This window comes from Seriola dumerili, unplaced genomic scaffold, assembly GCF_002260705.1.
Source record: "Seriola dumerili isolate Sdu_G_001 unplaced genomic scaffold, Sdu_1.0 BDQW01000044.1, whole genome shotgun sequence".
In the NCBI taxonomy this organism is placed as follows: Eukaryota; Metazoa; Chordata; class Actinopteri; order Carangiformes; family Carangidae; genus Seriola; species Seriola dumerili.
The window spans coordinates 2496485-2512157 of NW_019174299.1; the positions used below are offsets into that span (position 1 = coordinate 2496485).

General features: G+C 41.0%; 2 protein-coding genes across 2 annotated transcripts; both read right to left on the reverse strand.

Annotated features, from left to right (window-relative positions):
* Positions 1-202: 202 nt before the first annotated feature.
* Positions 203-9075, reverse strand: tyk2 (tyrosine kinase 2). The gene is made up of 24 exons (XM_022739387.1): positions 8951-9075; positions 8148-8351; positions 7888-8011; positions 7663-7795; positions 7380-7543; positions 6752-7130; positions 6477-6653; positions 5993-6150; positions 5783-5900; positions 5489-5672; positions 5258-5376; positions 4998-5165; positions 4772-4859; positions 4389-4516; positions 4008-4143; positions 3338-3489; positions 3098-3248; positions 2898-2989; positions 2348-2537; positions 1871-1989; positions 1340-1512; positions 1138-1255; positions 913-1023; positions 203-817 (listed from the first exon to the last, which is right to left on the reverse strand). Exons 2-24 carry the CDS (start codon positions 8329-8331, stop codon positions 674-676), a joined length of 3510 nt encoding a protein of 1169 aa, XP_022595108.1. The 5' UTR covers positions 8332-8351; positions 8951-9075; the 3' UTR covers positions 203-673.
* Positions 9076-10603: 1528 nt separating this feature from the next.
* Positions 10604-15673, reverse strand: cdc37 (cell division cycle 37). Its single transcript, XM_022739758.1, has 8 exons — positions 15306-15673; positions 14748-15029; positions 13641-13746; positions 13425-13540; positions 13104-13226; positions 12237-12419; positions 12072-12143; positions 10604-11886 (listed from the first exon to the last, which is right to left on the reverse strand). The coding sequence occupies exons 1-8, from the start codon at positions 15411-15413 to the stop codon at positions 11746-11748; spliced, it is 1131 nt and encodes a 376-aa protein (XP_022595479.1). The 5' UTR covers positions 15414-15673; the 3' UTR covers positions 10604-11745.

Below are 15673 nucleotides of genomic sequence, written 5' to 3' on the forward strand. Positions count from 1 at the left end.
AGGAGATAGCATTCCCTGAATGACCCGTTTGTTAAAACTGTTACTGTAGAAGTTGCTTTTATTGCAGTATATCCCTAAGCTAGTGATAAATATAGCTGTGCTTTGGTGCATATAGGACATCCTGTAATGCACAAAAGAATGGCACATTACGTAACACATTTTTTCACACTTTTTGACACATGCATCAGTTTTGAAAGAAAAGGACATGTGAAAAAATGTTTTATTAGATTTTTGAATTTGTTCTTTTGGTTTATACAAAATTAAATGCAAAGTGAACATTCACTCAAAAAATGTACAGAAACATATGAAAGCTAGTAATATCCCCACCTTACAGAAACTCTTAATACTTACTGTGATATATGCAAACCCATATTTTTTTAAAGATAAAAGCTGACACTGGGTAGCTGACTGCCCAAGCCATTAACTTCCCCCATGAAGTTCAACTTATTAGCCAGGAAATAAAGACACACCGATTGAGTTTAATATTATGGCAATATCACATATGAGAGGATGCAGTGTGCCGTTATCAAAAAGAAGGCTATAAATACATAATATGTAAATGGAGGCAGCAGGCATTGCACAGCAGGAAACACATTACTGGCTACCCTGTAATATATGGTTGCCTCAGTGGAAAAGTGATGAGATGGAGACACGTAGATCTTTGATGAACTGGTCAGCAAATCTGAGCCAGGGAAAAGTTTATACCTTGGTGCCAGTCATATGTTCGGCGAATTGCCTCCAACTTTTCAATGATGGATTTGAATGATGGCCGTTGTGCGGGCTCTGCAGCCCAACACTGTTCCATCAACATTTTCACCTGTTGGTAAAAAATGATGTAATAATTATGAAAATATCAGGTTACTCATCATGCCAACAAATTGTCAATTTTGTTTAATGAGCACATAATGTTACCTCATGTGGGCATTCTTTCGGACAAGGCAATCGCAGCTGTTTCTCCAACAGTTTTATGAGTACCATCACAGTCATCTGTCCTTGGGTTGCTTCCATCATCTCAGAGAACTTCTACAAAAAACACAGAAGTGTGCACTGTGCATTTAATACAGGGATTCTGAAATGACTTGATTAGTCACATGTAAAATAGACGCAGGTTTAAAATTGTTTGAAGAGATGACGTACTGTTGGCGGGCTTTGGCGGTGGTCGCAGTGGGTAAGGATCTCATACAATGTAACGCCGAAGGACCAAATGTCAGAGGAAAAGGAAAATTTGCTCTCCTTCAGGCACTCAATGGCATACCTACATAGTGCAGAAATACAGCTCAGTGGCTGAGGTCATAGAACCAATCACTGAAAAACACATTTAAGTGCTGCATGAACCCACCAGAACACTGGACTGTCCCCATCCTCGCGGACACGATAGTAGATTTCGCCTTCAGGGATGTATTTTGTCAGGCCAAAGTCTCCAATCTTCACCAAGCGGTCATTTTCCACTAAGACATTACGGGCAGCTAGGTCTCGATGGATGTATCGCTTCGAGTGCAAGTAATCCATCCCCTGTAAAACAGAAAGAAAAGACAGGCTAAAAAAGATGCTCATGTCTCAAACATGCAACAGACAGCATTCTGAGTGGTGGACATTTCTCTGGATACCCAACTTAAACACAATGAATCAATGACAATACAGAGAAACCTAGAGTGCTATAAATTAATTATATGATGGATTATCTACTTTGGGTAATTGTAGGCAGTGTATGGAAAATTCTTGTACAAAAATGAATGGAAAAACACAACTTCTTCTGAAGGAAGCAGAACACAACCTGACATCTGTGACGTCTGTGCAGTTTGCACACAGATTACAAGGTTCTTATAATGCACACAGCATTATAAGATTCAGAGGAAATGCATAAACTTACCTGACAGATCTGCTGAGCAAACATCAGGCACTGGGGAACACCCAGATTACGTTTGGGAAGGTAGTCTCGCAGACTCCCCAGAGGAAGGTACTCCATTATTAGCTGCACCACTTGTCCTCCTGTGAATGGACAATGCAACAGTGCTTTTATCCTCCTATTTCCTATTATTTTTCAAAGGCAAGAATGACCTGCTGACTATCCAGGTTCTGAAGGCGCTGTGGTGCTCAGCATGCTGTGTGTTGAAAGCTCATTTTATTGACATATATTGGAAAAAGTGGTGCACTTTGACAAGATTTTCAATATTTACAGAGGAACAGAAGGAACCAAAAATCAATTCCCTGAATCATCCACTGAGCAGGGCAAGTTAAAAGAGAGCTACTGAGCAAGCACTCCTTTGCACATGCAGACACTATGTGTTGACATGTATTTCAATTATTAAGATATCTGAAGCAGACAGAAGACAGGCTGAGCACTCACCCAGTTCCGTACAACAGCCCTTGTACTTGACAATGTTGCTGTGATCAAGGGATTTCAGGATCTCAATCTCCTTCATCCAGCCATCGGGCGAATAACCATTCTCCTGTTTCAAAGCCTTCACTGCCACACGCTCTCCCGTCCCATCGTTGGCTGGGTCATACAGGTAGAGAGTCACCTTTCCAAAGTGACCCTGGGGACAGAACAAAAAGATGTGGGTTATTCTCTAACACACACAAACTAGAATTACCGGTTAGGTTACATCCCCGTATATCCAGAATCATATAAAATATTAACCATTTGTGTGAATTATTGAGTTGTGGCTAAAAACGTGTTTTGTGTGGTCCCAGTGACTTTGACCTTTGACAACCAGAATCTAATCAGTTCATCCTTGATTCCCAGTGAACGTTTGTGCCAAATTCAAAGACATTCTCTCACGGTGTTACTGAGCTATCGCGTTCACAAAAATGGGACAGATGGACGGACAACACAAAAAACTCTGGTGCGGAAGCATAAAAGAGGAAACTACTGGTGTTATGGTGCTAGGACCCACCTCTCCTAACTCCCGAATCTCTTTCAGATAGCGTTTATGAAACACGCTAGGGTCCATGTCAGGAAGAGTTTCACTGGGAGATATATCAGGATCTGTTAGCAGCAAAAAAAAAAAAAAAAAAAAAACACTTGTTCATTACATGCACTAAGACAGGATGAAAGACACACAAAAAGTAGTGTGATGTGGTAAGAACACCCCACCTTTGATCATGAGTTCTGTGAGATTTCTGAGCACAGTGCGGAACGAAGGCCTCTGCACAGGCTCGTAGGTCAAACACATGCTGATGAAGCTGGCCAGTTCCTGGGAGGATGGTTCAGCTAAGCGTCCCTTTTGCTGATAAAAGCGCTCTTTCTGATGGGGGGGGGGGATAAAATGAGCAGGTGAAGCTTGTGGCTTTTGGAAGGGGAAAAAAAGAGGTAAAAGCTACAGTATGGGTCTACCTTAGACAATGCACTGCCACTCATAGGAACATCGCCGTTGTTGCAGATTTCCAGCAGTGTGACACCAAAGCTCCACTGGTCAGCAGCACCGCCAATGGGTGCACCGCTGTCCACACACTCAGGGGCGATCCACGGGATACGGTCCAGGCGCTCTGCAGTGCAGAAAAGCAAGAATAAAAATGACAGAAGTTATACGTATCATGAAAAGATGATCTCCACGTGACAAATGAACAAATGCTTACAAGAGCTACGGAAGTACTTTTTGTTGGTCTAATTTTATATTACAGTGATCTTAAATCAATAAAACCTTCTATGTGCATTCAATGTCAGCAGCGGCAAAAGACTGGTACTTGACGATATTGCTCTACTTTGCTTCTTTCTTCTTACTTCTTCATGTTATATGTTATAACACTAACCAAGGGTGAGCTTGTTTGAGAGAGATTTTTTTATCTCGGACAGCATGAAATGACACATTGTGAGGTAAAGCTACAAGACAACAGGAAATAAGTCACAGGAAATGGTCTGGTTGGAGGTTCCTGTTTCCTGAATCTGATTAAAATAAGGCAGAACATTCAACAAAATACATAAAAAAAACCTGAAGAAGATCCGAGTTGGGAGACTTTCCTGTAAAGTGAAGGCCATTTGTGTAAAGTGAGTTGCTGGTACTGACCTTCCCGTGAAAGTACACTCAGGGCAATTCCTGGGTCACTCAGCTTGATGAAAGGAGTAGTACCATGCTCCAGACCTCGCCTTGCCACCAGAATGTTCTTGGCACAGACATTTCCATGGACCAGCCGTTTGGTCTCCTACAATAATGAAAATGGTATTCACTATTTGGGATGCAGAGTGTCATTAAATTAAGTTTAGCACAAAATATTATAGCTATCAGTCATTTGGGGGAAAAAAATGGACTTCACTTGCAGCTCTTATCTTCAAGCTTGGTCTGATAGTAAAATGTTCATTTCCTGAGCTCAGAACTCAAACTCAAAATGCAAAACTTGGTGTCCAGTTGACACTACCAGAAAAAACACAAAGTCATGTTTGAACTCACAAGATAGCTGAGAGCACTGGCAAGTTGTTTTGCAACGATAAATTTCCAACGAGGAGTCACTGATGCCTTTTCTTTGCGAAGGAAAACATCCAAAGGCCCAAACTCCACAAATTCTTCCACCATGATGTCTGCAAAAGGTAGAAACACATCATAGAGGTGAAGTCTTTGCTACAGCCACAAGCAAAATGTAAACAAGTGGCGTGTCTCTTTAAAACAGAGCAGGCTGAAAGTTGTTATGCATTTGCTTCGTGGTTCACTTAGTGCCACAATATAAATTTGACTATAAACACTGGTCACAGTATGCGAGAAGAAGAAAACAAGGAAGTCACAAATTTAAAAAGTGGAAGTGAGTTTGTGGAGGTGAGGAGTGTTATTGCACTTACTTTCAGATCCTTTCACAGACACACCATGCACAAACACCAGATGACTGTGGGATACCTGGCTCATGAGACTTGCGGTTTCAAAAAATGCCTAAGAAAGATAGAGGAAGGGATACTGAAATCAAATACGTGAGGATACTAGATTACACGAGTTAATATCTGTTTGGATTTGATAAGCTATCACTGTTAATTCATTCATCGTCATTACTGCAAAGATCACAAGACTCACCAGTGCAATATCTTTATGGCTTTGGTCTAGTATCTTGAGAACCACTCGGATCCCTTTGCGGTCCGAGTTGTTGTTGAACTCGTCGTCATCATCGCCGTTCCCCCGTCCCTGCACCAGCAGACGTCCTGAGTAGATGTTAGTTCTGGTCCCACGGCCGAGATGCTGTTCCTGTTCGTAAACACAACCCCCGACCCGGTCAGTACTTAAGCTTGTCAGGTGAAGCAGACTCTCACATTAAGGTGGCGAGTGGATCTCATCACCTGAGTGATCTCTTTGTCCTTGATCTGGTGGAAGCGTAGCTGGCTCATGTTCAGGGACCAGGGGTCGTTGTGATCAGGGTGATCGACACCTTGCCTCATCACCAGAAGGTTGGACGACTCTACATCACAAAAACAGACAAAGCGATGTCAAACATATCTAAATATCCCGGAACACAGCCACTGAGTCACGGGAAAACTTCAAGATACACGAGATGCCCAATAAATACAAACCTGCTTGTCTTGGAAAGCAGCATTTTTTGATAGTGAAGTTCTCTGATCCAGACTTGAGCACAAAGGTCTTGAGGCTGTCCGTGAGCTCCTTCAAACTGGAGAATTCTCGGTCCCAGCCCTCCAGACAGAACACTGAACCCTTGTACTGAATCCGAAACTGCTTGTGGCTTTGCGTCGATTCGTTCTGTGAGCCGGTAAGTTCACATAAACACAGGTGTGCATGACAGTAACAGAAAATTTTCACCATGACTACACTGCTATCATTCCCAGAGAAGAGAGTGGGTTTTGACTTACCTTATTTGTGTTTAGCACAGCTAGGATGATGCGGTGATAGTCAAGAGCACTCCAACGTACAAGGAAAGCTCCCTCCTCTGCTGCCTCCTTTTTCAGCTTCAGCAGCACAAAATCATCACTGGAAACAAACCAGAGTTGTGATATAACGCCCTGCGTCTCTTTATAGCCTGTTTGTGTCTGTATGTGCATGTGTAAGAGGGAAAAACTCACTGCATAGGCCCATGCAGTCCATTTGCTTCACTCAGCACTACCCTTGGGGGAGCCACTTCATGACAAAGATAGTGGTGGGCGTCTGCAGTCAGCCGATAGTATCCATCCAGGAGGGAGATGAAGGAACGGGCCTGCTGGCTGGAGTTCATCTGAACCTCCTACATACACATACAGAAACACCACTAGCTTACAATCAGAGCTCCCACCTACAGACGCATACAAATTCAAAACATAATATCATGCCTGAAGTGTACCAAAAGCCAAAGCACTTTTAGTCACACACATATAGAACTGGAGAATATAAGAGAATCTAGGCATCCATGCTTAATGTACAGTATATACAGACACTTTAAAGACTGAACAAGCTCACAGACAGAATGACTAATATACAGTATATCAATTGGACTAGTACATCACAAGCACATTTACCAATCAAATTAATGTATCAAAGCTTTTACACAAAGGGGTAAACAAGTGCTCTCACCATGCAGCGGTTGTCCTGAGTGCTAATGCACACATTAGCTCCAGTGATGGCTATATGAGTTATTTCAGGGAAATCACAGAAGCGGGTCAATTTGTTGGGAGTGTTCGCATTTGGCTGGCTGGACTGCAGTTTCGCTTTGCTCATGTAGTCATTCCTGAGATAAGTGTTTGCCTGTGCCTAGGTAAAGAGATGGAATTCATTTTATAAAAAGTCGACACTAGCAGAATACACAACAATTCACAGAGTCAGGAGCTTGAAAATGCATTTTGACAAACCTTCTGACCGGACACCTTCCTCCACTGAATGCCGTTGGTGCCAGACACCAGTATTTCATGTGTGGCGGGAGCCGTGTAGTTGTCTTTTGAGACACCCTGCGCATGGGTGGTGTTGGAGTAAGAGCTACTTCCATCCCCTTCCTCCCTCTGGTCCAGGTAGGGTACAGGGAAGGTCTCTGTACCAAAACGTGGTGCCAAGTGCTCGAGAGTAGAGATGTACTTGTACATGATCTCGTGGGCGCCCAGCCGCCCCTTGTCCACAGTGTGCTGCTGGAAGGTCCGCACAAAGTCTGCAAACACCCGGTGGATCCTGAACTTCGTCAGTAAGTTGTTTTTGGAAATGTGCTTGGAGAAAGACTTTGGAATGCAGCGGAGGAAGCTGAAATAAAGAAAGAGAAATGTTATTGTTACCTAGATCCAGTCATTCGATTAGATTAGAAGATGTACATGTATATATATCATCAAAACACAATAGAACATTTAACATCTTTGTTGACGAATTTACAGATTTTAGTGCAATTAGTTATTGTTACTATTTCACAATTTTAGTTACACAGGTGATTAAAAAGTACCACTTATAACAGCATATGACTTTGCTCTACTATAGCCCCTCCATCCAAGTAATTACCTGACTTTCTCGGCAACGTCTTGTAAGGTACAGCCTGTTTGCACTGCTTGGTGTGAGAGGTGAAGCACAGCCATTCCCAAGCTCTCATTTTTGAAGCGATTTAGCTCCTCCTCTGACTGAACGTCTTCCATCTGCACTACTTCGTTCACAAACTCATATTTAGCCTTTTGGAGACACAAGAGGCAAAGTGGTTAGGTAGTGTTAATATTTCGTGCGCCACAAATGCAGTCATGTGCGTTCAATAAATAAGCAATAGACCAAAAACATTATGTTCAATACAGACCTGAGAGAATAAATACTCTAAGGATGTGATTTCAAGCAGAGGGGAACTGCCCTGATCAGTCCCAGGTCTGAGACGGTACCGGGATACAGTCGGCTCCCTGTCATTTAGTCCATGCCAATTCCGAAAGTAAAACCTATGGAACATAGAAAACAGACAGCCTTTGTGAATATGTCCACTGTGTTCTATCTGCCCTCTTAACACAGTGTTATACAAATACAGACTAACCTCATACAGTAGTGAAGTACCAGGCTGGAGTTCTCATCTGCACTGAAAATGTGGTTTGGACTGTACCAGCAGCGTGACAGTGGATTGTACAGAGCAAACAACACATGGCACAGAGGTGTTATCCCTGTGGAATAAACACAGAGGATAAACACACGTGCCACCCACAGTCTAAAAATACTACATGACAAAGAAAAAAAAGGAAGCTCCTTTCACTTTGATCAGTGCGGTGCTGTGTATCTGGTCAAGGCTGTCCCACTCACCTACAGCCTCGGCAGCTGAGATGCACAGCTCCTCTGCTGTGACCTCTCCACTTGTGTGGGACAAATATCTCTCCCCATCCTTTGTCCAGAAGAGGAAAACATGGATGCCTCGACCCTGGAGAGGCTCACTTTTGCCTGGAATTGTCCCTGGCCTTGAACGCCTCGACCACCAATTTCCAGACATGGCGGTGAAAAGGCAATTCACTGAGACAGACACACACACACACACACACACACACACACACACACACACACACACACACACACACACACAAACACACACACACACACACACATCAATGTAAATCACAGTGTATCACTTTCAGGGTAATCAGCTGTTGTACTGGCTGGAATCACGTACGTATTAAGGCCTACGTAAACACAAGCCCAATTTTAAAGCGACATCTTGCGATTTCCGAAATAACATATTCGGTATTTCGCATATGTACACGATTATTATTTAAAAAAAAACAGAATTGCTAGATTGACAAATGAGAAGAAATCTAGAATTAACTTTAAAAAATATGACGTTAGACAATCAGATCAATTTTCCAAAAGGCCTTCCGGGGATTACTGTCTAAGTTATTGTTTACATTACATGCTGATATACCAACAACTGTATGATTTACATATATAAAAACGCGAGGTAAATAACACAGACTGCGTCACCGAGTGGTTTAGAAACTTGAGTCCGCACATATTTTACAACGTATCGAGTAACACTGACATGGAAACATATAACTAAACATTATCATGGGCATATCCGTAAACTCAGAAACGTGTATGAAAAGCAAGTATCTTACCATTTAACGGCGAGCTTTTGAAGGTGTTACATTAAAGCCTGTGTCCGTAAGATGGACCGACGGACAGTCTTAATAATCTTGTGAGCGTGTTTCCCCGCGTCGCCTACTCTCTCTGATTCTCATGAATTGTGTGACAGCCTGCTTCTTCCCGAAACCAAACGAGGCCACGCCCTCCCGTCCGGCGAGCATAGCGCGTACACGCACGGCACGTACAAATGGGTTGACTTTTCAAAATAAATGTCAGTGTGTCAGAATAAAAGGGACGAAATGTATACATTTTATATATTTTTATATTTGTTACTTATTTGTTGTAAAGTTGTGTTTTTATCAAATTAGTTCAATTTTTTTCCTGTAATTAACACACAGAAAACCTTGGGTAAGGTCATATTATTCCATCATAAGAGGTTACAACCATATTTTCATTATCAATATTTCTGACACCCTTTTTCTTCAATATTTGGATTGTTCAGAGTATAAAATATCAGAAAATAGTGACAAATACTCAGTTATTCCCTGAAGCCAAAGTTAACATCATCAAGTTGACATTCAAGTGTCTTTTGTTGTCTGCCTGACAGTCAAAAACTCAAAAATACAGAGTTTTCATGAAATACTGGCTTCATGCTTATGTTGAAGGTTGTGTTGCTTGGCTGTCTTTCTCAGTGTGAGAATGCAAGTCGAGTAAGTACACTTTGTGATCATTGGCATCATGACAGGGACAAAGTGGTGTCTTGTCTTTGCCCCTTTTGGATAAATGCGTTGAATTTTCTGATGTGGAAACTGAATCAGGAACATTTACTATCAACAAACACCTCTGTAGATTGCATTATCTATACTGAACTGTCTCTAATGTATAAACAACCACCATTTCCATACATGCATGGGACAGAATATTAGAAATACCTCTCCATATAAAACAATTCAATTGAACACTGTCAAAAAAAAGGAAGAATATTACCAAGTTTTTGCAAGGCTGCAGTTCTGGACTGAACTAGATTGTACTGTTGCACAACATGTGATGAAAAGAGTCCATTTCAGTGCAGATGATATAAGCAGGCCTGATGGGTCATGTGAAAGCTTGGAAAACACTGTGCCACTATAACTATATATTATCACATCCAATTATATATTTTTTAATTTCCAAATCACAATTGAACACAATAATTAAAGCTTTGATCATAAGGTAACAGAACCCATCGCCAACATAAGATGAGAAGTCAGTCATTTAACCAGTCACATAGAAACACCTCCATTGACATGCCTATAATAGACAGGTTCATCCAATTTTCATGTTGTGCTGTTCATCACTAGATGTCATTATTTTGTTATTTCAACTGGTCATTTTTTTTCACAAGTGTTTGGTGTTTTGTGTCAGCTGTTATCTGCTATACCACTATTCAAATGCAATTCAGATGTCCACCAAACTACAGTGGCTCTTTCAGGACATCTTCAGTGTCTTGACAAATTTCAATGAGATTTTGTTTGCCCCCCCCCCTTTTCTGACTAAATGGAGGTCCAACCATGCTACATCATTTAGTTTGTTTGCAGTGAAAGTTAGCCCTAGTATCACACTTTCTTCACATGCAGTAATCTCTCACAGAAGCTACACTGTACACTGAGCAGTTTTATTTTGTGATTTACAAGAAAGTCAAGTAATGCATTTGTAAAAACTGTTTTGCTTCATTTATTTTTAATTGCATCAGCTCTGATCAAATTTCAACTAAACACTCTAACTTTCAAAATAAAAGCATTAGCAGTATTGAATCCAACCACACCTACTCAGCACTTTTATGTATCACATAAGCGAACAGAGGCCCATGTGAACAATCATTCTGAGGACCTGCATGGTCCCTTTTATTTAATTCTAATTTGGCCAAGATGGGAACGAGTGGGGTCTATGTAAACCATCAGTCAACCCCAAGCCCTACAAGGACGCACTTAGGTCTCTTGCCCATTGTGCGCCAATGGTTAGGCCATATTAAGCTACAGTATGGGTGGAGCCAGCGTAAGCATTCACCCTCAGGCCTGAAACTGACTGCTCTTTGTACTTATATTGATTGTTGTCTTGCAATGTATAATGTCATGGCATATGCATCTCTTTACCCTCTGTAGCACTGTATCTCTATGTAGGGCAAATGTAATTTGTAAATACCAAATGCTTCATTAGAAAACACATGCACACATGCATTCACTCCATATTAAAAAGTAGTCGTTACCAACACTACAGGTCTCACAGATTGATAATTTTCTTGTGATTCACATTTATGATCTCTAACTTTATGCTTTGAAAAACATGTCACACAAATCTGGAGTCTTCAGACATAACCACGACACCTCAGCCTTATGTAGCTGGATATAATTCAACCTTTACTTCAGCAAGTTTGTAAAAAATGTCAAATAACTGTCTCAATTAATTGTTTACTCAAGCCCTGAAAGTCAGACACATCTTAAATTTGTAAATGAAATGGAAAACAAAACAATTATATGCAGGCATGTGTACACCTACGTACCCACACAAATAAACAGGTGAATACAAAGAAATGTAAGAATACAACTTTTGTGATGTCCAAACAAATAAAAGACCTAAACACAACCAGCTGTTTATTTTCCAAGCAGGAGATACTGATGCAATGTAGTTGTGTAGTTCAGTGAACAGTAATCCCTTAAGTCTCAGCTAAAAATTTTCATCAAGTTATTTCATTGTTCCTTGATTGGCAAACTAGTCATACACATAGTGGAGTTGCAATACAGTGGGTAAGCACATTTGCACAAGCAACAATTGATAGGATCAACATTGGTCATTCCTTCTTAGTTTCTTCCTGCTCCTGTTTCACCTCCTCATAGGTAGCATCTTCCTCTTTTTCATCCCCATCGTCTGTCTTGGAGTTGGGGACCCAGAGCCCTGAGTCTATGCACCTCTTCATGTGAGCCTTCGCCTCCTAAATCATGTAAAATAATCACATTTAGTGACTGACCAAAATTGGACAGGTGTGAATCAGATAACTGTACATTCATATGACTGAAATATGATTCCTGACAGATTTCATTGGTCAACAAAACAGTCTGCTGCTTATTAGAAAAAAATAAAATAAAATAAACTGTAGGCATTAACAAAGGAACCTACCGTTGGGTCCATTTTGCTAATAACTTCTTGTAACATTTGGATGTCCTTCTCATCAAAGCATTTCTGCATCTCCTGCAATTATGAACATCATGCATGAGGCATTTGAAGCTTACAAAAGAAAATGAAGACAGAGTCCTGAGGCCTATGGAAAACAAAAGAACTTACCAATGGCAGGGACTCGTACACTTCAACAGGATCTAGCCCTCCTGGTCCCAGGCGCTTTTGTCGTTCCTCTTCCTCATACTCCTTCATGGCCTTTTCTATGCGGATCTTCGCCCTGCTGCGAACCCGCTCCTTAAATGACTCCAGCTCATCATTGAAAGCTTCCTGGTATTGCTGATCTGCTGTCTATGAGGGGACACGTGCACACAATCAGTATTTGCATTTATTAGGGTGTTTCCACCACTGGAACTCAGGAATTTCTAACATGCTTTTCAACCAGGGGAAGAACAAAATTTAACTCCTGTTAAAATGTTCCCAGTTGTAAAGAAAAAGTCCCTGCTCCTCTAGTAGTACTTTCTGACAATTCAGAAACTACTGGTCGCACAAGAAAGAGGGAGAGAGAGGGGAAGGAGAAGGGAAAGGCGGCCAAGTGAGCTCTTGAGTAAATGAAAGAGAAAGCACTATTAGAGAACAAAGCAAGTGAAAGAAAAGAAGTAAATATCCATGGAGACGGGTGCTCTAGGGCTTCACTCTCACGCTCTCATTTTCTTTCATTCATTACATCCAACTAAAAACATTACAGTCACACAACAATAAACACAAAGAACAAGATGACTCTCTTGTTATTTCCTCGTGTGAAAATTGAAAATTGCATTTCAAACACTGTTGTTGTTTTTAATCATTCGTTGAATTAACCTGCCTCATCTTCACCGGTCTTCAGATGTGGTACAAATGAAAAGAGTATTGTGGAACAGGAACTCAGTTCCTCTGGTTCCATTGCTCCCGGAACGTTTTGATTTATAAGGAGGCTGTAAATTATTTCATTAGATTTTTCATTAGATTTTGTAGCATCCAAACAAAGTTAATCACCTTAATCTTGGCGAAAAATTGACGAAAGCACCCGCGTGGATCCACCTTGAGGCTTTTAGCCAACTCTAGAATAAACTGCATGACGATGGTCTGATGAGCCACTTGCTCCATCAATGCATGTTTCTAAAAAAGAAGGAAACATTTTTAGAATAGGGCTCATATTCTGACCTACACAATGGCTGTCTAAAAAAAAACACAGGTTGTGGCAAATAAACAGGATCCCTGAGTTACAGTCCATAAAAAATTCTTCTGTATATCTTAAAATACATACAATGTATGTGATGTAAGTGCTCTTAAAAGACAATTCTTTTTAGCGTTTACCTCCTCGACTTCAAGGTCAATGCACATGATGACCAGGTAGTTGGCAGTCTCTTCACATACAAGATGAGGGTTGTCAGACAGGTACTTCTGGCTGTCATCCCAACGTCGCAGCATGCCTGCAGTGAAGAAAGCAGACAGACCACCATTACTTTCAAAAACCAATTCCCCATTACACACAGTAAAGAACAATGGTAAACGAACGTCAATATTTCTTACCGAAATGTTTGATCTGCGTCTCATATTTCTCCACGAAGGTTTTATGCTTTTGCTCTTTCTCTTCTTCAGTCTCTTCATTAGATTCAGGTTTGACATTAACAATGCTCTATGGATGACGGACAGTGACAAAGAACAATCATTACGGACTGTTTCTGATAACTTTTAGAGAGAATGTCACAAGAGAAAACTTATAAAAATAGTCAGCGATATGTACTTTATGAAGCCACAGACTTGAACCAAATTCAGAGAAAAATGAATATGGCTGTCAGCGACTGATTTAACGGAGTCTGACTTAGACTTAATTGGTTCTTGTCTGTGTTAATATGTGATCCACTGTTAATTCCTCCAATCACATACCAATTTCAAATTCATCTACTTTTGAATAACAGAGAAAAGCCAGATGGAAGACAAAACATGCAGTGGTACCGTAAAAACCACCAACCTCACTGCATAATCAGCTTGATAGCAACTACAGGTACTTCCAAAGCACACTGGTATGATCAGAGGCAGTAACTGAAGCAATAAAATGTTTAAGGACAGGTGCCCATATAGTGTTGATCAAAGGTAAAAGTTTTGTTGATACAGAGCCTGGTACCAGGATAAAAGAAAATTACTGCTTTTTGTATCATGGACCATGAATATAAATATTGATTTACTAATAATAATTTAATCATCTGAGATGTATTGTTTTATGGCTATTGAGTACCTTGCAAGGCTTCACTTATGAAACTTCATGAATCATCATGGTTCCCACCGAAGAAAACTTATGCCCACATTTCAACTTTAAAACACAAGGCTGGCTTCATATTTTAGTTACAATCAACAAATTCCATGACAAGACCCAAACCAAAAGTCAATGTATCCAAAAAAAATACTGAATACTACAGTCTTCCAAATCACATTGTCATTTTGTTGGAATAGGCAGATACAGGATATAGGGAGGTGTAGGTGTAAAATCTCATCATACAGTAGTATGTTATTTTTTCATTGGTATGTGTACCAATCAGACTCCTCTTTTTCTCCTGAACTAAGAATACACCAAGAGTGGCTCTGAGCTTGGGTCCAGAAACTAGTTTGCTGGCAGGCAGCACGCTTTATCTGCCTCACCTTGCTGAAACCATCCTTGCTGAGCGTGTCCACGTTCCATGGCATCTTCTTCTCTTCCCGGTTGTGGTCATCCATCTTCTTCGCCCACTCACGTTCCTCTTTTTTCAGTTTCTTCTCCTCAGCCTGGGCTTTGCTCAGCTCTGCTTTGGCATCATCTGTTTCTGAAATGGTCAGCTCTTGTACTTTCTTTTGTGCCTCTGCTAGCTTACGCCGGCAGTCAGTGAGTGCCTTGTTAAATTCTTCACCTTTTTTCTCAAATTCTTCCATTCGCTCCACGCGTGCCTGAAGTACAAATGTTATAAGATCAGTCACAACCACAGGGACAAAACTTTTATGTCCACCAGTCTTTTAACTATGGTGGACCTCCACCTTCTACCAGTTTGCTTTCCTAGATCTAAGGCCAATTACAAAAAGTATTTGTAATTTGTAGACTATTACCTCCTGCAATATAATAATTTTGCAATTACAAGTCATGCAGCACCAAGGGACCACCTAACAACAGCGCCAATTTTACTAAAAAGAAACCGCTTAAAAATCATATGTGTCTTAAAGCTGTACCTGGTGTCTCCATCTGAAGAGGCTGGGTGTGTCGATGTTTGGATGGGTGTCATCTTCATCGTCTGACACCTCAATGTGGTCCCACACGCTGTAGTCTATTCTGGACATAATGCCAGCAAGAACCTAACGTAAACAGCGTTAGCTTGGAATATGACTCGGCTAAGTTCGTGGGCTAAACGAAGCTCACCCGAATTTTGAATCCAAAAAGCATACAACAAAAGAAGGCTGCTCTTTTCGGAAATATGTAGTTCTGTTCAGTGCAGCGGCTGGCTGTGTATGGCCAACACTAACTCAGATAAAGCTAGCTAGCGTGGGCTAGCGACAGGCTGCTACAGACTTCTAGAAAGAATTGCTGCTGCATATTTCCG